This window comes from Rattus norvegicus, chromosome 1, assembly GCF_021556685.1.
Source record: "Rattus norvegicus strain SHRSP/BbbUtx chromosome 1, alternate assembly SHRSP_T2T, whole genome shotgun sequence".
Taxonomy (NCBI): Eukaryota; Metazoa; Chordata; class Mammalia; order Rodentia; family Muridae; genus Rattus; species Rattus norvegicus.
Genome location: NC_141534.1, coordinates 236,057,501 through 236,076,422, shown reverse-complemented (window position 1 = coordinate 236,076,422; position 18,922 = coordinate 236,057,501). Strand labels below are relative to the sequence as shown.

At 48.7% G+C, this 18,922-nt stretch overlaps 1 protein-coding gene across 3 annotated transcripts; it reads right to left on the bottom strand.

Annotated features, from left to right (window-relative positions):
• Positions 1-314: 314 nt before the first annotated feature.
• Positions 315-17,440, bottom strand: Dmrt3 (doublesex and mab-3 related transcription factor 3). Of its 3 annotated transcripts, XM_087550312.1 has the most exons (4): positions 14,839-17,440; positions 14,291-14,643; positions 13,391-14,071; positions 315-1,989 (listed from the first exon to the last, which is right to left on the bottom strand). In XM_087550312.1, exons 3-4 carry the CDS (start codon positions 13,857-13,859, stop codon positions 1,028-1,030), a joined length of 1,431 nt encoding a protein of 476 aa, XP_087406438.1. In that variant the 5' UTR covers positions 13,860-14,071; positions 14,291-14,643; positions 14,839-17,440; the 3' UTR covers positions 315-1,027. The 3 variants fall into 3 exon arrangements, with proteins under 3 accessions (XP_087406438.1, NP_001424802.1, NP_001099828.1); NM_001437873.1 differs by lacking the exon at positions 14,839-17,440 and having other exon boundaries at positions 14,291-14,386; NM_001106358.1 differs by lacking the exons at positions 14,291-14,643; positions 14,839-17,440 and having other exon boundaries at positions 317-1,989; positions 13,391-14,111.
• Positions 17,441-18,922: the final 1,482 nt, after the last annotated feature.

Sequence of the window (18,922 nt, the reverse complement as noted above, 5' to 3'; positions counted from 1 at the left end):
CCAGGGCGACAGTGTTCACACACTTCATGTACCCAATGGGTTTCGTGTCAGGTCTCTACTGGACACACTTTGCTTCTTTCTCTCATTCAGTTGTATCCTGTTAGTAGTTTCCCATTTTCACTGTGTTTTGCTGCCAGTGTTCAGTTTGGAGTGCGAGGGAGTGAACCAGAGACCACACCTGCCGAACCCAGGCCCCGCCAGTACAGGAAATGCCCAGTTTAAGACATGTCCCCATTGAACGGTATCTCGGTTTTGGACCCAGGCATTAGTAGGGAGATCTTCCTTCCATCAAGCAGAGAAGACATCAACCAAGATCATGTCCTTAGTTTATTTTTCTAGAGTCCTTACTTAGCATGCTACATTAACCTGACAAAGCTTAATCTTGTGTTCGTTTCCGCGGCGACACGTTTCATGCAGTTCACAGCTGGGGTTGGCTTTATACTGACATTACACATGTTTCGATTCGGCCACGTGAAAAGAATGATTCTTAATGGAGTTTGTCTCTGAAAACTGTCCGAGCTTAAATATGAGCCTGTGCCGTCCGAGCTAGCCTGAGTGCAGTCTCTCTTTAGAACGGGAGTAACATGAGTGTCCCTACTCTTTGTCGGCTGGCAATAGAGCCACTCCCTAAGGTTTCCGGTATCCTGAGGAATCCTCTTTTACAAAATGGCATTCAAGTATACTATTTCACGGAACATTCCAGGTTGAACTTAGGAGTAAAGCTGACCCCCACCCCCAATTAAATCCCCCACTGGCCCGGCCTCCCCAGGCAGTCCTCAGCTTTAAACTCATTTACAACATTCAGCACTAAATCCACAGAGCAGAGCTATTTGGCATTTTCCAGTGAAGTGCAGGAAATTAAATAAGTTATGTTTTTATTGCTAATGTATAAGACTACCAAGCACAGTCACTTTGTCAAACAGGAAGAAAGAGTATACAGTATTAGTGGACTCTCCCTGGGGCGGGGGCGGGGGGGAGAGGTCCAGCACACACAAAATGTCACCCAGTCACCACCCACAGGTACACTTTAGGATGACGTGTTGAGTATTCTAGAATCCGAGGAGTCGGACCTCTCATCATAGTCATCCTCTGTGTAAATGGACTGCTTTGCCACGATTGGACACCCATCGTCGGGGATAGAGATCCGAGGGTCTTCTGTGGTGCGAGAGGAGAGCACGGGCGAGCTCCGGAAGACGCTAGTGGAGTTACTGGGAAATGGACTGACATACTGGGACCTCAGCTGGTACTGCTGCTGCAGTGTCATGGTATTCCACAGGGTGACGTCATTGGGCAAAAAGGGGCTCGACTGGTTTCTGGCCAAAGTATTCCTCAGCATCAGCGGATACCGGGGTGGCTGGGGGAAAGGATGTTGCAGGGGCACGGCCAAGGGGTTGGGGACCACGTTGCTGGAGTCCGCGGAAAAGCGTAAGGTGTCAGGGACTCGGAAGGCAGAGCCCACGGACCACTTGGAGGAAGAGATAGGGTAGGAGCCCAGCGTGTGTTCAAAGATATGGCCGCTGGAGGGCAGCACCAGGCTCTCTTCGGCCGTCCGCTCCGCCCCAGCCGCGGAGGACCGACTGGACAGCAGGACCTCCACGGCACTGACCAGGTCGCCCCCGCAGCCTTTCAGGATGAGCTCCAGTACAGTGGGCTTCTGGTTGGGAAAGATTTTCTTCAACACTTCCAGGGGTGGCCGGTTGGCTTTCAAGCTGAAGGGCAGAGAGACGGTCCCTGACGGGCCCTCGATCAGGAGATGGCTCTGCTCAGCGTGGTACTTGGGGCTGTCAGGGCAGCTCTCCGGGTTGCCCCCGTTTTTCTGCACGGCGTACCCACCTTCATCCACGGACACGATCTCGGGGCTCTCCGGAGTGAAGCAGTTCTTGCTTTTGACCACATCTGGGGAGCTCCTCTGGTCGGTGTCTTTGTCACTGAAGGACTCCGCAGCATTGTCTGCTGAACTGCTGTCCCCAAGTCGGTCTTCAGTCAAATCTGTAAGGCAAGAGAACAGTTAGGGTAATCCCTTCCTGGTGTGCTCAGAGTCAAGCAGCACTCAGCCTTCCGGGATGAGGGAGCTTGGCTCAATTGGTCATAACAGCCTGTCAAAAAGAAATCAAAAGCTATTGGCAAAGGGAGTCAGGGACTGGGGTCAGTAAAGGAAGACTGTGCAATCAGTGTTTTCGCAGAATGCTGTAGGAGAGGAAGCTTGCCTTAAAACCAAATGACCACATAAATGTGTAACCACAGAAGGCCTGGATTTCACCACACTAGCTACTCACAGAGCAGAGCTGTGAGACACTGAACCAGGCCCAAACACACACACATACACACACACACACACACACACACACACACACACACACACACACACACACGCCACAGGAGAGGCTCTGGTCATCATCACCTGCTGCATACCTCCCCATAGGGCACTTTAATAATCACATCTGTTTCCCATAGCCTGGTTTTTATTTTTAAATCAGGTTATCATGTACAATAACTAGTTGACATAGCTTCTCAGTGAAAGAAAGACAACCACAAGAATCACTTGTAAAAAGCCACTGACTAAAGGGCCAGGCAAAGTCAGCAGCCTGGGCCCTTACTAAAGGCCAAACAAAGCCAGTTCAAATTCTGGATGGCAGGACAGATACTAGAGAGAAGAAGGAAATGGCTGGAAGGTTCGAGAACTGTCTACCATGTGTGGCAAGAGGTAGATGGGTGCTTTTGCGTGAACAGGGGTAGGGGCACCAAAAGGACCTACAGCAACATTTCAAAGTATGTTTGAAGAAGGAAGGATGACAAGGAATTTTCTTAATAGAGTCAAGACTAGCTATGAAACAGACCAGTTTGCCAACTTGACATTTTAACCTAGAATGTTACCCAAGAGGAGTGAACGCTGAAGTACTAAGCGCTGCAGAAGGCAATGGACAAGAGAGCTTTGGGGTTTCATTGTAAATAAAGGAGCATTTTTTTTTTTTGGTTCTTTTTTTCAGAGCTGGGGACCGAACCCAGGGCCTTGCGCTTCCTAGGCAAGCGCTCTGCCACTGAGCCAAATCCCCAACCCCAGGAGCATTCTTTTAAACCAGCAAACTGCATGCAAATAGATTTTTATCCTTTAAAAAGAATGTGCTAGTGGTGGCTGCTTAATCTAGAGTAACTGATCTGAAGGAAAAAGAAAAGAGAAAGAAGGAAGGAAGAAAAGAAAAGAAGGCCACTCCCAGTGAGGCACTTGTCAGGTTGTGAGGACTGTGGATCTGTGTTTTCTCTTCTGGCCTGAATAGCCTCATTGTGGGCCTCTCTGTGGGCAAACCTGCTTGTGCGCAGATAGCCAGAGGTGAAATTTCATCAAAGCAGCGTAGAAGGCACCCCCTCCTACCTGTTGTTGTTTACTCTCAAAGCTTTTAACAAAGGCCCATTGATGGACATTTCTCCAACACCACAAGTACCTTAAGCACAAGGGAAGCCAACAAAAGCCTGTAGCCAAACATAAGTGTTTTTAAAGCATTCTTAAATCATATCCAAGCAGCTTTCAGCCACGTCTAATACAAATTCATACTCATCCCAAATTGTCACTCTCTGTACACTGCTCTTTCCAATAAACACCAGTAGGTTTCTACTGTTGGGACTCATTTGTAGTCTGCACAATGAATTTCCCCCCTTGCTCCCAATGGTCACTCTCAGATTCACCAAAGACCTAGTTTTACAAGACAAATGTAGCATCTTCCCTCCTACTGCTTCCCAGGACAACAGGCCCAACTTTCACCTCCCAATTATTGAACTGCTTGAATCCCCTGTCCTTGACACTGAAGACAAACAGACCAAACAAAAAGGTCTCTTTTAGATTTATATTCTAAGCAGGCTGCACTCCTGTATACTCCCCTGACGCATAACCATATAGATGACTCCCCTATCACTCTGTTCCCAAACCCCCGAGACAGGGACGGTGTGTTAACTCTGAAATGAACACACATTTGCATTTTGACCCCTGTTCAGTGAGCTTTGGGAAACAAGTTCAATACTTCCCCCCATGCATATACTGATTTGATGTTTAAAACGATGTGGTCTAGGCACATAAATCCATCTTTTATCATCTAGCATCGGCATCAAGCATTCACTGACCTTATAATAGGCTAAAACAAAGAAACAATAACAAAGATAGAAAACAGCAGAAAGCATAAGCTCATGGAAGTTCTTAACTTGGGGAAATAGACACACATGCTGGAGGGAAAGCACACATGACGAGGCATAGTTCAGGAGACATCAAATCCATTATTTACAGGGGTCCTAAGGTTGGAGCAACCCACAATGAATGAAGGGATAAACAATATTATTCAGCCTCTAAAAAGGAATGAAATTCTGACATCTGCTACAGAGAAGAACTTTAACGATATTCTAACTAAAATAAGCTGGCCACAAAAGAAGTTATGTGATTTCACTTCTATGAGATGCTTAGAATGGATGCTTAGAAGTACAGAGGCAGGAGAGAGGTGGTTCTAGGGGAGGGGAGGCAGGGACTTACTCTTTAACGAACAGGAGGTTTCAATGGAGGATGATGAAGAAGTTCTGGATGGATAGTGATGGCTGTTTGAAAAACATCATAAACATCTTTAATGTCACCAAGATGTCCACCTCAAAATGGTAAGCCACCTAGATTTTACCATAAAACAAGAAAAATAGGACACAGTATCCCAGCAGCCTGCTGAGCCAGTTTAATATTGTTGGTTGTTGGCTTTGCTTCTGCTACAGAAATGACCTTGTCTTTGAGAAGAAGGGGGCAACCTGCACACCTGGAAAGCTCTCAGCTCTGCCACCCTTAACAGGAAGGAGCTAAAAATAGCTCAGTGTCTTAAAAGGTAACACTTCAGGTGCCTTGGGTGAATTCAAAAACACTGAAAATGTCTTCTTCAGCAAAACCGCTTCCCTGTCAACCGGGCTCACTCTTCCACAGCTGACTTCAGGCCCCAGGTAACCCCTGGACCAGAAGGTTAGTGAGGGACACTTAAGATCAATGCTCTAGCTACTCAAACCTATATCATAAAAATGTATTTTCCTCAAGGCAGCAACCGACACTGGGAGGCAGGATTTTAAGTCGGACAGGACACAATTGTGTCTTTCTATCTACTCCCCAAGTTCTGCAGAACACACCTCGTGTGATCTTACAAGGCCGCCAGCTTGTTCAGGTAATTGAAAGGCCTCAAAGGACAAATGGTGACCAAGCCATTCTTTCCTCTTGGTGTTGTCCTTAGCCCCTGCTACATGCCAGTGTGCCCTGTACCTTGGGGTATCTGAACAGTGGAAGAGGAGGAGCACCATGCTAAGTCATCCCAGCTCTTCAAAGATTTCTGGGCTCCTCAGCACTCCAATCTCAGTGTCTGGGCCCTGGCTAAACGTGAGAAAAGCTGGCAGGATGTCCTAAGACTCAAATACACGAACTAAGGGTTTTGTAATCAACTGAGCCCAGCAGTGCTTATAGAAGGAGGGAGGGACACCGGCCAGTGAGAGAAACAGGATCACACACCACAGGGCACACGAATTTGAGAAGTAAAGGTATGGAGGATGCCCACCGGCACCCAAGGGTGCTGGGTTTTAAAACAGAGCCAAGGATGATGGGCCTCAAAACGTGCACCAAGGCAAACTCCTCGCCCAAAAATAATTTCTTAAAAGCAGAACTGACAGCCCCTGCAATTTGGGGGCACTATGCTGGCTATTATTTGCCTAAACTAAAGTCATTGCAAGCTGCTCTAAACACAGACTTTCCCAAGTAATTATAGAGGGGAAGGGTTAAGCTCGGTGATAGAGAGTAATTTAATAACAGGTATTCCTTTACACACCCAGGTTCCCCCTCCTGAATGAACTGTACGAACCATTCGAATCGGCGTAAAGCACAAAGGCCTTTTCTAGATACAGAACCACGGGACGTCAGCTGAGAAAACGAAACACAAATAGTCCCAGAACCCTCTGCCTTCCGCTTTATTGAAACAGGGACTCTAATTAGAACATGAGGAGTAGAAGTATATTTCAATTGACCAGTTGGAGCTCTGTATACAGTACAGGAAGGCAAAACCACCAGTCAAAAGCAGATGAAACCATGACCCTGTATTTCTGTCGTGACAGGCCAGTTATTACAAAAAAAAAAAAAAAAAAAAAAAGAAAAACCAAACCCTTTAAAAACTGTTATCAAATATTCAAGCTCTCACTTCATAGCCCAAAGAGCTCACACTCCAACCCTGAAACAAACTTCTCATTAGGTTTATGAGAGCTTCATTAAGGACACGTTTCCTCTGAAAAACAATGCCACCTCCTTCAAAGCACATGTGCCATGTGATGACAACTACACGATCTTTTTTGCTAAATAAACAAACACATGAAAGTGGCTTCCAGTCTAAAAATTACAATTTGAACAATCTACAAATCCCTTCACATAAAAATACAACTTTAAAAAATTGTACTCAAGTGGTTCAAGAAAGCCTGCCCAGTGTGTGAAACAGTCTGTTCAAAATACACACAAACAGAAAAGTGCCCGACTTAGCTGCCACTGGAGTTAGAGGTTCTATCCATTCAGTGCACAAAGCCTAAACCCACCTAACACCTAGAATGAGACACAAGCCCTGACTGGACTCTCATAACTCCGGTATCACAGACTCTCCCCTCCCCGGAGCGGAAGCACGCCATGCAGTTAAAGATGTCCCTGTGATTTGGGGGAGGCAGATCTCTAGGTAGGTCTCCATGCCAATAAAAAGTGATGGCAGGAGGAGCTCTTGGGGGCTTCCAGGGTCAAACATTTAACAGCGGTTTCCCATGCTTTCTGTTGGTCTCACACTAGGCGTCATTAAAAACTGTGTGAGTAGGAGAGAGAAGCCATGGCAGGACAACATGGTGGGTGACGTTAAGATTCCACGCCGTACATTTACAGGTTGTTACGAATGTTCTTAAGGGATGGATGATACTGGGCTTTGTATGTTTATGTGAGCAATTACATCTTAGCAATTGGGTCAAAAAAAAAACTGTGTGAGTAGAAATTTGAAACAAGTGGTGATATTAATAAATCTCATTGTAAAATGTGTGTGTGTGTGTGTGTGTGTGTGTGTGTGTGTGTGTGTGTACATGAAAATACTCAGTGCTTGGCTTTGTAAACGATCAGCTCTGATTTAACACTGGATAAAAAGGCTCAGGATGATCTCCTTAACCTGGCCTGGTGGTGCACACTTGTAATCCTAACACTCAAGAGGCTGACAGGAAGATGCTACGTCTGAGATTCTATAAAGCCAAGATTTTGCAGGGGCATTGCTTAGAAAGTGCTGGTGGGCTTAAGGAAGTATAGGTTACAATTGTAGATTCCATGTGTCTTACAAAAAAAAATATTCAGCAAGATCCCTTTCTTGGGAACTAGAAGCTTTGAAAAGGTTCAGGGGAAATCTACAAACCGACCTGTTCATCGGGCGTTTACAAAGATGCAGCTGGCTACTTGCTTATCCTTCTACTTAGCAAATCCCCTTAAATCCCCTATATCCCTGGGTACTGGGCTAGGTAAGATTATACGAAGATAACCACAGCATTGCCTTGGCCACTGGGGCTTACAAGGTAGCTAATCTTTTGCAAAAGTCTGAAGTATCTGATCAGCTGCTCATATTTTATGATTCTGCACAGCGAGTCTCGCAGAAGCCAGAAGCAGGGCCGACCATGCCATCTTCACACAGACGGGAACATTATTCACACATGAAGACACTGAGCTCATAAGGCCATTCTCCATGGTGGAAAACACTAGAACATTGAGGTCAGCCTGAAATTCAAGTCTGACGAGTAACTGTAACGAATAGAGCATACGGTCCAGAAAGGAGGAATGTTCCGAGTTTCTCGTTATGTCCTATTACTTGGAAGGCAGCTGTACTTTGTAAAATCTGTTTAGTCATAAGACAAAATGGAAGCCCTCGCCTACCTCTCTACCTTCATTCTTTTCCTTCCCAGAAAAGAGTGTGCTAATTAGGCCGGGGAGGGGGGGGCAGCTAAAATGCTGTGTGAGAGTCAGAACATGTGTATGGCAAAGAGGTGGTCCTTTGATGACCAAAGGCTTACTATGTAATCCAAACTACACTGGACTAGAACTAGGGACTCCAAGGACCTGAGTGCTTAATGGCTAGAGGTTGCTGCCACAGGTTAAATAGTGAAAGAAAGGAAGAAAGCCATCATGGAGTAAAATAGAAGAAGAAGAAGAAGAAGAAGAAGAAGAAGAAGAAGAAGAAGAAGAAGAAGAAGAAGAAGAAGAAGAAGAAGAAGAAGAAGAAGAAGAAGAAGAAGAAGAGAGGAGGAGGAGGAGGAGGAGGAAGAGGAGGAGGAGGAGGAGGAGGAGGAGGAAGAGGAGGAGGAGGAGGAGGAGGAGGAGGAAGGGAAAAGAAGAAGAAGAAGAAGAAGAAGAAGAAGAAGAAGAAGAAGAAGAAGAAGAAGAAGAAGAAGAAGAAGAAGAGGAGGAGGAGGAGGAGGAGGAAGGAGGAGGAGGAAGAGGAGGAGGAGGAGGGGGGGGGAGGAGGAGGAGGAGGAGGGGGAGGAGGAGGAAGAGGAGGAGGAGAAGCAGAAGCAGAAGCAGAAGCAGCAGCAGCAGCAGAAGAAGAAGAAGAAGCAGGCAGGCAAATGGGTTTTCGCTGGGCACTCTTCTTCCCAGTCAGGAGGAAATGCAACAGTTCCGGAAAAGGTTCCAAGTCCTGCAGGGACTTTGATTTATGAAGATTTACCCCCCTTCCCTCTGTAAAGCTGTTAACAGAAAGTGCTGACTCGCTGCAGAAAAGAATTTCTCATCGATGCTCTCTGATTGTATTTTGCAAACAGAACGCCTGTTGCTTGGTAACGTTTCACTTGAGCCTGACCTTCTCCAAAAGTTATTGCTATCGGATTCGATTTACACTGTCCTCCTGTGATTACTGTAATCTTTTAAACCCGAGAGTTCATCCATCAGGGAGAGGAAAAGTTGGTTGTAAGTGGAGAGCACTGTCATCCCTCAGATTTATAAGGCCTGGAACAGGCTGGGGGTTCTCTGCCTGGCAACAGACTCCAGTTCCTATGGGAGGACTCTCTTTTCCCTTTAACCTTCGTCCTCCGGCTCTACCAGACAGATGGGAACATTCCACTGCCCCTCAGGGTAGGTGAGATCAGGAGGAAGCAGGCAGGCAGCTGAGGCCCTAGGGGCTGAGAAGGAAGGGCTCAGGGAGCTCAGGGAGACTTGCTTTAGTCCTTAGATGAGGGAGGACTAGCAAGTGTGGCGAGCAAGACAAGCTTCAGTACCCAGAGAAGCCAACATGCTGTCCTATAAGCCTCTCCTAGGCTCCCTACCACTCCATCCAGGGTGGGGGCCACCAGAGAGGCCAGCCTCCTGTGCCTGGTCAGTAGGCATCCCCCCACCTCCCCGCAACTGACCTACCCATCAAATCTAGCAAGGAAAACACTGGATTCTTTACCCTCAAAGCCAGAACTGAGTAAGAGGCTCCAAGTGGCAGTCTTGCTGTCCTGGTATTTCTTCCTGTCTGGCTTTTCTTAAAGCCCCTTGCTTCAAATCAAGCCATCTTAAAGCCAGACGCGTTTGTTTTTGTTTCTGTTGTCGTTTTTTCAGTTCACAGGTAGATACCCCAGATGACTTGTAATTGTTTGCAGCTTCTCCCTTGCTCTGGGTGTGCAGTCAGACAGGAATTCCTCATCTGGCTTTTGGGAACTCTCCCTTAACACAAATGGCCAACTATTTATCTTTGGAGAATTAAAAGGGAGAAGAATTAAAATGAAGACAGCAGACTGGGCAATACAAATCAAGGAGCAGGAAGCCCAGAGCAATCATAAAGGTGCTTAGAGTCCGCTTTCCAAAATCACCGTCCCCCCTCTCTCTGCCTTGTCTGCCTCTTTCAGAATTAAAGGCCATGTGACTTTCCTATCCAACCCTCCTCGTCACTCTCCAACCAGTGTCTTTCAAGAGCATTTAAATAACATATATATCAGTTATTTAAATTAAATTATGTTAAATTAAACTTATATGCATAAATTTATTTCATATGTACATACATATATATACTATATATGTATGTGTGTATGTGTGTATATATATATATATAATATATCTGGCAGTTATACATCAAGGAAGATTCCACAGCCACTGATCTTTCCTTTCCAGGCAAGGTAGTGAATGTGACTATAGCTTCTCACCTTGGCCATGACCCTAAACTTCCCTCAGATCCAGAGCCCAGGATCCTGAAAGGCTGGCTTGGCTGGTTTGATTAAGACTGCCAGGTCAGAAGCTCAAATAGCCACAAAAGGTTAGGCTCCCTGAGCTGTTCTCATGGGGAGGGGGATGGGGGTGACACAAAGGGAAGTTAGAAACGGAGTATGTGGGTTGCATAGAATCCATAGCGAAAGTTAACTTAGAAACTGGAGCACAATCAAAATCTAATTTAATTCAGAGATGACAGGCAGAAGGCTGTAATAAAAAAATTTTTTTTCAATCCATAGTTGAAATAGTAAAATCTTCTTAAACTCACGTTGGAAACAGTGCTCAAACATTCCTTTAAGCCATCTGAAGGAGAGTTCAGGAAAGATCACCCCCCCACACACCCCATTAGAAAATGGAGTTTTGGCATTCATCTCTTCCCTGAACGACGTGGGCTTTCTCCCATGATGCCTAGCCAACATCCTTCTTGAAGCCTGTGCTTTTCTTAAATATTTGGAGAAGAAACAGACTCCGAGTGCTGCTGCTCCCCCTGCATTTGTCTCCAAGAACACAGCTATCTGTGGGAGGCTCTCTGACGGCAAATAATCCAAGGCGGATTTTCAAAACCTGAGTTGACAAAGGAGCAGACCTAAATGGTCTGCTAACAGTTTCCAGACTCAGGGACTGCTGCTCAGAACTGGCCCATGGCCCTTCCATCCCAGCGGGGCCTCGGTGGAAAGGACTAATTTATACAAGAACCCCTAATATACTTCTAAAGATGATGTCGTGCCACATATAAATATATTGCAAGTGTCCAGCCACCGGAGGTCTCACCAGGAGGTTTTAACTCAGCCGCCCCCTCCCAACAGAGCTGCTGTTTTACACGTGTTGCACAGAAGCGATCTATTTGTGTTCCTGGCTGTGAAATTGTAATCAGTTTATTTTAGAACCCTCTCCCCAAACCAAGTGATGAGTTTTCTTTTCTCCTTAACGGAATTCAACTGATGAATGAAAACAAAAGTTAGTTAGCGAGTGTGCAAGTTAACCCTTGGCCCCACATAGCTCAGTCTCTGGAAGTCTTTCTTCTTCTTCTTCTTCTTCTTCTTCTTCTTCTTCTTCTTCTTCTTCTTCTTCTTCTTCTTCTTCTTCTTCTTCTTCTTCCTCCTCCTCTTCTTCTTCTTCTTCTTCTTCTTCTTTTCTTATTTCCTCCTCCTCCTCTTTTCTTCTTCTTCTCTCTTTTTCTCTTTCTCCTCCTCTCCCTCCTCTCCTTTCTCCTCTTCTTCCTCCTCCTTCTTCCCCCTCCTCCTTTTTTCCCTCTCTCTCAATTGCTTGTTCTCAATTTGGAAGGCTCAGGCTACCCCGAGTATCTGGTGAACACGGAGGGAGAGAAATCATGTACCCAGCCTGGTTTACACACTTGGAATTCTTTGCCCCCTTTAATTCTACTAAAGCTTGGTCCCTCCTGCTGTTGCTTCAACCTGGCCTCCTCGATCGATGCCTTACCCCACTCCCTTTTCTCCTCACCTTGGATTTTGTGACTCCCCATAAATGTTGGCTATGGAGGAAGACAACCCATGGAGGGAACACAGGATACTAAAGGAGTCCCCTCGTAGACAAAGACCACAGAACTCAAGGTTACCGCTCTGTAAGAGCTGCTGGTAGGCAGCTGGGTGCTGTAACTTGAATTTCAACTGGGTCTTCTGCTCTAGTCCTGGGGTCTCTAGTCCTAGAGCCAGGAAAACCAGAACGGAAAATTGAAAGTAGCACGGAATCACCTCTGGGACTGAGCCCTAACTCTCCTACTTGTTCTCAGGACAAATCCAGAAAACCCTCTTCCCACCATAGGCTCTAGTTTTTATGGCAAATCCACAAACACAAGATGAGAGTCGTGGGCCCTGCCTCTGTGACGAGCTTATGTGTTCCTTGTAGTTAAATACCCACAAAACTCAGTCAGCAAACTGCTTTCTGAACTTCAGGCCTACAGGGCACGACTGAGCCAGAAGGTGGGACTGACTGGCCCAGCCGCCTCACCACACACCACGACAGTTCAGCTTGGTGCTCTGGGGTTCTCGGAAGAAGAGCTGTCATTGAGCGGCTGAGGCAGTAGAGAGAGAGGCTCTAGCTACTGAAAACTGTGGACTTTCACTCCGAATTCCTGTACACCCCATTCTGGAGGAGATGGGCCTGTCTCCTGTGTGAAGCTGAGAGAGGCCAGGAGTGAAGCTAGAGGTTCCTCCGAGGAAAAGAGAGAAAGAGGCTTAAAATGGGGACAGATTCTGGAAGAAGCCAGAAAGACAACTAGGTGGAAATTGGGGTTTGCCCACTGTCAGGGCTCAGAATCCCGTTATCCCATCTCCAAATAAAAGCATTTCTGAGAGAAAAAGAGAACAGAGGGAAGCTAGATGTCCAGAAAGCCTTGCACTGGTCCACGCCAGGCCAACCCTGCATAATCCTGGAAAAGCACTTGCTAGGTTTTCTCCACTGTAGGCTAAGTTTTCTTTTGAATCTCTTCACACCACAGCAGCCCGGGAAACAGCATTAAAGGACCAAAGAAATAGTTCAGCAAAAAAAAAAGAGTTAACTGATCTCACTTTGAGGCCTTTTGAAACCTTTTTCTTATAGTTCTTTAAAAGGCTCTTCTTTTTTTTTTTTTTCATCGAATTCTAAGTTTTGAGGCCTCTTAGCCGGGCTAAACCGATTCCGAGTTCCTTTAGAAAGAGACAGAACGCTGTTTTGCTCCCGCGTCCCAACTAAGCCAAGAATCGCCTAGAAACAGCAAAGCACTGGACCCTGATAGCTAACCAACACGAACTTACCCCCTAGTTCCAAATGAAACCTCCCCCCCCCCCGCCAAAAGCCGCAGCCCTGAAAACCTTCCTCGTCTTGGTGCCTTTAAAGTTGGTACTCCCCAAGACATCTTTTTACTCTTGGAATTGACCTATTATGCTCCTTTTCAACCTGGGAAAACGACTGAAGTAGGGACACACAGCCAGGCTATTTGGTTGGCCCCTCTGGGGATTCCCTGGGTTCCACAGGCTTCAGACTCTCAAGACCCCCTTTTCCCGGAGATTAAGAATCGGTGCCTGGTTAGGGGGTGGGCAGGCCCAACACGATCAACTTCCCACAAACTTGTCCTCAGCCTTCTCCATCAAACGCCTGAGCGCCCTCGACATTCCCTCCTTCGGAGCGCGACCCCAGCCCGGCAAAAGCTCTCACCTGGCTTAGCAATCTGCGCTGGCAGCGTCCCGGGCTGGGGCTCGGCGACCCAGCGCAGCGCAGCGGCCGCGGCCAACTCGGTGGCGGGACGAGGCGGCGCCGGCGGCTGGGACGCCTGGGAGGCTGGGGACGACTGCGAGGCGGTGGCGGCGGTGGCCGCGGCGTCCCCCGGCGGCGGAGGCCCTGGCAGAGCCCGCAGCGAGTCCGGGATGAGGCTCTCCAGGCTCTCGTTGGCCTGCTGCCGCCGCAGCGCCACCTGCGCCGCCATCACCCGCTGCCGCTCGATGATCAGGATGCACTTCTCGCAGGTGCAGTCCTTGAAGCGACAGTAGCGCTTGTGGCCCTTAAGCCAGGATAGCACCCCGTGGTTCCGGCAGCGCGCGCACTTGGGCGTCCGCTGCAAGGGCGCCCGCGGCGGCTGCGACACCGGGCCGCCCATGTACAGGTAGGGGGAGCCGTAGCCGTTCATGCCCAGGGCTCCCCCTGGTCGACGGCGGGAGCTGGAGCGCGGAGCTCGGAGGCCCGGGAAGGTCGGCAGCAGCCGGAGGTACGGCTGCAGTCTCCTCCGCTCCGATGGTGCTCTCAGCCCGCGGGTCCCCACGCGCGCCGCCTCTCTGCTCGCCGCTCTCCCCGGAGCAAACTCCACCCGCTGGTCCTCCCACGCCGAGGCTCTCAGGGCAGCTGCACCGGGCCGAGGAGAGCTCTGATTACGGTCTGAGCCACTTCCTCCCCTGGTCCCTTCCTCGCAGACTGGACCCAGCACCTCCTCCGCCGCCCTCCCCTCCCCCCGAGTCCCTCCTCCCTCCCACCGCCACCCCCTCCCCAGGGTCCCAGCCCCCTTGCGCTCCCCACGCGCTTTCCTCCTCCCTGGCAGGCACCCCTCGGGTTCTTGTACCTCACCTTCCCCGCCACCTGCAGCCAGGCCTCTCAGGCGGGGGCGCTCAAAGCCCCCTCTTCCAAGCCCTCTGTTACCCCTTTCTGAGCCGGGAGGGACTGCGCCGCTGCGGTACAGCGCAGGGCGGACCGGGTGTGGGGCGGGAGACGTTGGGGAGGGGGTGGGTGCTTGTAAGCCAGCCCGCAGGCCTCTCCCCTACCCTCTCACGTCGCTCCAGGACTGGTCTCAAAGCACTAAGCACAAGACCGCTTTCACTCCCACCCTTGGCCTCAGCAATTCGGAGCTTGCGAGGGAATTGAGGGTACACCGCAGGTCGGCCCCGGGAGGACCGAGTTTCAAGAACCGGAACAGTCACCACCTGACAAGAGGAATCAAGAGTGAGAGGGGTGGTAGTGATTTGGGAATTCTTCGCTTCGTTTTTGCAATCTAGTTTCTCTTTAATTGCTGCGGAAGAAAAATGAGTTGTTGTGGGTTTGTTTTTTTTTTTTTTTTTAATTTGTCGGGCTTCAGGAAGACAACTCGTTTTAGAGGGTAACTTTAATTTTCTACTTACCTCCTTCTGTCTTTAAAATAAACAGCCTCTTCCTTGAAAGGTCCGGGAAGTGTTCTCTTGGATGTTTTCCTTAAGCACTGTTTAAACTTTCTGAGAGTGTAGGCAGAAGACACATTAGTGGCCCCCCAAAGTTACCCGGCATTTGTTCCCGCAACGGTCATTGAACCAGCCAAGATCCGGAATTGCCTAGCCCAAATCCCCACAGACGCTGTGTTTTACTTAAGAATAAGGAATAGACCCTCCTCATAATAATCTTTACGTGACGGTGGGAAGAGTCTCGTGTATAACATTAGACTGGATAAGCCTTTTTGTTTCTTTACAGCATAAACTTCGTTTATATTCCTTGCTTGTTTTCAGTATTGGTTTGTCCAATGTCCGGTACCACTACGTACGCGTAGAGAAGGCTGCCTTCTTTCACCTAACCAAGAAAACAACCGAACAAAAATCCAGGCATAATGTAGGCTCAGGACCGCTTTACCATCTCAGTATGAAGGAGACGACGGAAGTCTCGGATAGTCTGTTAGTGGCCCCTGGGAACGTGCGTTCCGCTTTTTACTGTGTGGGTGAAAGTTAGGGTAAACGGGTCTGCTGCAGTACCTGACTCCTGAACTGCACAGAGGCCACAGTCCCTTTCTGAAGGTCGCCTTCCAGTGCCCAGCCCTACAGCCAGCCATGGAAGAGAGCACCGGGCGGTCTGGGATTGCTGTGAATTCTAGGACTGCACCGTTGCGAGTTCAAACAGCAAGCTCTCTGCCCGGAAAAGGGATTTGAAACCGGGAGAGAGCTTTGAATGAGGAATATAAATATAGCTTCGAACCTTTTTTACCCTCGATGCCCTTAGCTACTCGGGTTTCAGGTGCGGGCCGGAGGAGTTGGTAGTTGTTCCGGGCTGACCGGCTGGGACTGGGGAGGAACCTTTTGCACACGAATGCTATTTCGGAGAAACTGTCCCAAAAGCGTCACGGAACCAGTACCCCTGGTTTTTACCCTTTCCCCTACCCTTCTAATCCGGCCCCTTCCCACCTTTCGACAAGAAAACAAGTTCCTCACTCTACAGCTAGTAGGACTTTTGTAAATTGTGGAGAGGGGACACAAGAGTCACACATGGATCATTGGGCCTGACACAGGGGAGAAAAGGTGCCTACAGGAGTTACTTTTCATGATCAGCGAATGGCAGGAATCTGGGGACTTAATACTGTTTCGCTCTGAAATCTGTGCGTCTAAGAAAGACGAGGACCACGGACTTTTATCAAAGCCGAATTTCTCCGTAAATGGTCAGCGAAACGGATCAGGAAAATAAGAGTAACTAGTTTCCGTGAGGAAGGAGAGTAGCGGAGCTCTACATCGGGTTTTAAGGGGACATTTTCATTCTCAAAGCAATCCCCTTTCCTTCCTGGGTCACCTAGCCACCCTATCCCAGTGCCACTCACACACACTGGTATTATTTGGTACTGGGCCCCGTTTCACTCCAGTGCACATCGAGGGCTGAGATCTAAATACTCATTTGATATAGCGCGATAATCCTTTTCTCATATTTGATGGGAATGTTTTCCATATCCCAGTATTTGACAACATCTCCCTATAGGGACAGGTTTGTATTTATGTTGGTAAAATGTCCCCTGCCTCAAAGTCTATTGTAACCCAACACCTGACAACCCCGAGTCCCATTTCTGTTTGCAGAAAGGGTTTATTCAAGCACATAATGGGATCCCAGCAGAAAGCCTTTCAGAACAAGGGGCTATGGTAAACTTCACCACATGAACTCCGTTTCCAGGGCTATTAAGCCTTTAATTGGAAAATAGCAGAGGAAATTTCAAGGTGACTATAACGTGTTAGCAGTTAGTTCAGAGAAGAAAAGCCCGTGCGGGAATGAATGTAGAAAGCATATGGTCCGAATCACATTTAGGAGGAGCAGGGCCCGCTTCTACTAAGGCCCTGCAGCTTATGCACTTATGGGAAAAATCATCAAAGAAATTGGGAAGGGAGGGGGAGGGTTGCAAGGGAAAGTAACCTCACTAGACTCTACCCACTCCCAGCTCCTCTGGGTGGTGCGCTGGTGTTTTCAAACCACAATTAACCGGGTAAGATATGGCAGGTATCAATCCTGAAGTGGGCGAAACAACACGCTTGCTCCTTTTGGAACGCGCTCAGCGGCTACATGCGTGAACACCGGGAGCTCCGAGGGCCCGTGTTCCTGTTGAGAAGTGTTGGTATCTGAGTCTGGGAGTCCTGATAGGTGTCATCCTCCTCGACCCCCGACCCCTCCCCCGAAACATTTAATCAAAGGACAGTCGCATAATGTGCTTGATGTAAGGCACATGGAGACATCTGTTCTGTATTCTCACGCAGGGGGACGTTGGGGTTCCTAGTTTGTGGGCTCTACAGCAAGGTGACTTTGGTGTTGACAGGTGCGGGTGAGGGGGTGGGGGGTAGGGGATTGTGAAAAACCCTGTACAGGCATTTAAAAAAAAAAAGCCACCACTTTGCCTGAACCTAGGTGGGAGCTCTTCTGCACTGACTGACCCATCAATGTCTCTGTTAAGCCAGCTTCAAGTTGAAAGAAGATGGGGATGACCAGGGTCTTGAGGTGGCAGAATGTCCTCGTTCACCCCCAACTGGTTCTGGATAGAGCCTCAAGCTTGGTCCTTATTGTACCAATCAACTGGAAGCCCCTATCAGGCAACCAGTTGAGAGCTACTGACGTGGATCCAGTAGGCCTGAAGGATGCCTTTAGCTGGAGGAAGGTTCTGGACAGTCACCTACCCACATCATCTCATGGAAGAAGAAGTCACATCCAAGTAGGAGGTGGTTTCAGATGCTAGCACCTGGCTCTATTGCAAGTGCTGCCCGACCTTCCCTTCCGGTTCTAGAACTCTCCAGGCCAGCAACACTCTGGCTTCCAGGGCACATTCCTCATACTCGGCCTGAGCTAGAGACTGCAGGAGTCCAGCTCTGGGGTGTGTGTCACTCCCACAGCATCTCATTTTAAGGTTTCTAAGGTACTTCAAAGGGGCGGTCACACTCTCACTGACCCCGCCCCAACTCTGCTCCAGACCTTCTTGTGTGGAGGATAAGTCATTAAATCATTTTGGAAGGAGAGAGCCCCCTTTTGCTTATGTGTACCTTAAGGGGACGAATCAGGTCTCTTGCTAGGTAAATGATCGACGACGACTTTATAACTCAAATGTAGCTCAAACACACAAACTTTCTGTAGAAATTTAAAAACCAAAGATCGAGAAAACCAAACCAGGTAACTGAGTAAAGTTCAAGTAACAAAATTAGCTCAAAGTCTCAGGGGGGCTTCTCCATGACTCCCCCACCTCCTCAGAAACACCCCCACACACACTCCATGACTATCCCTCCTCAGAAAACTACACACACACACACACACACACACACACACACACACCCCAGAACGAAGTAGTGAATAAAGCCTAAGCAGTACTGAAAGAAACTTCCCCTGTAGAGCGCCAGGACCAGCAGCCAATCAAGAGTAAAAGGCGCGCAGCGCCTGTACGCTGGAAGAGTGAGTGTGAACTCCTCAACTCTTGGATCTCAAAGTCGGGAGACACCGGAACCACCGGGACCTGGGGTACTGGAGCTTCGCACAGAACCACCCACCGAAGGCCTAAAGCTCCTCCTCTTTCCCCAACTGCTAAGCTCTTGGCATACGACTTCCGGTGAGCGATCCCGCCCCAACACACCTTGGCTCCTCCCACCACCTTCGCCCCTCCCACCACCTCCGCCCCGCCCCCTGCTCGAGGGAAGGTGTAATGTGCGAGCTTTGAGTACTGGTGGCAAGGCTTTGAGCACTGATGTCACAGTGGCTGAGTGAAGACTAGAGGCGGCTAGTCTTCACCCGTGTCTGGGATATGTTTCCGTCCAAGTTGTGTCCACGCCCTTGACTAGCCGTCCTTCATGTTTCAATAAGAGAATGTGAATGTGACTACGAACGTCGCACGGGAAAGTGGACAGGCACTGCCGAGTCAGCAAAGCAGAGGTGCTCGGCTTCCCGCGTGGGTGGACATCATCTAGTAGATCTGGAAAACCGCAATGTAGGAGACCCATGCTCTGCAGGCGAGGC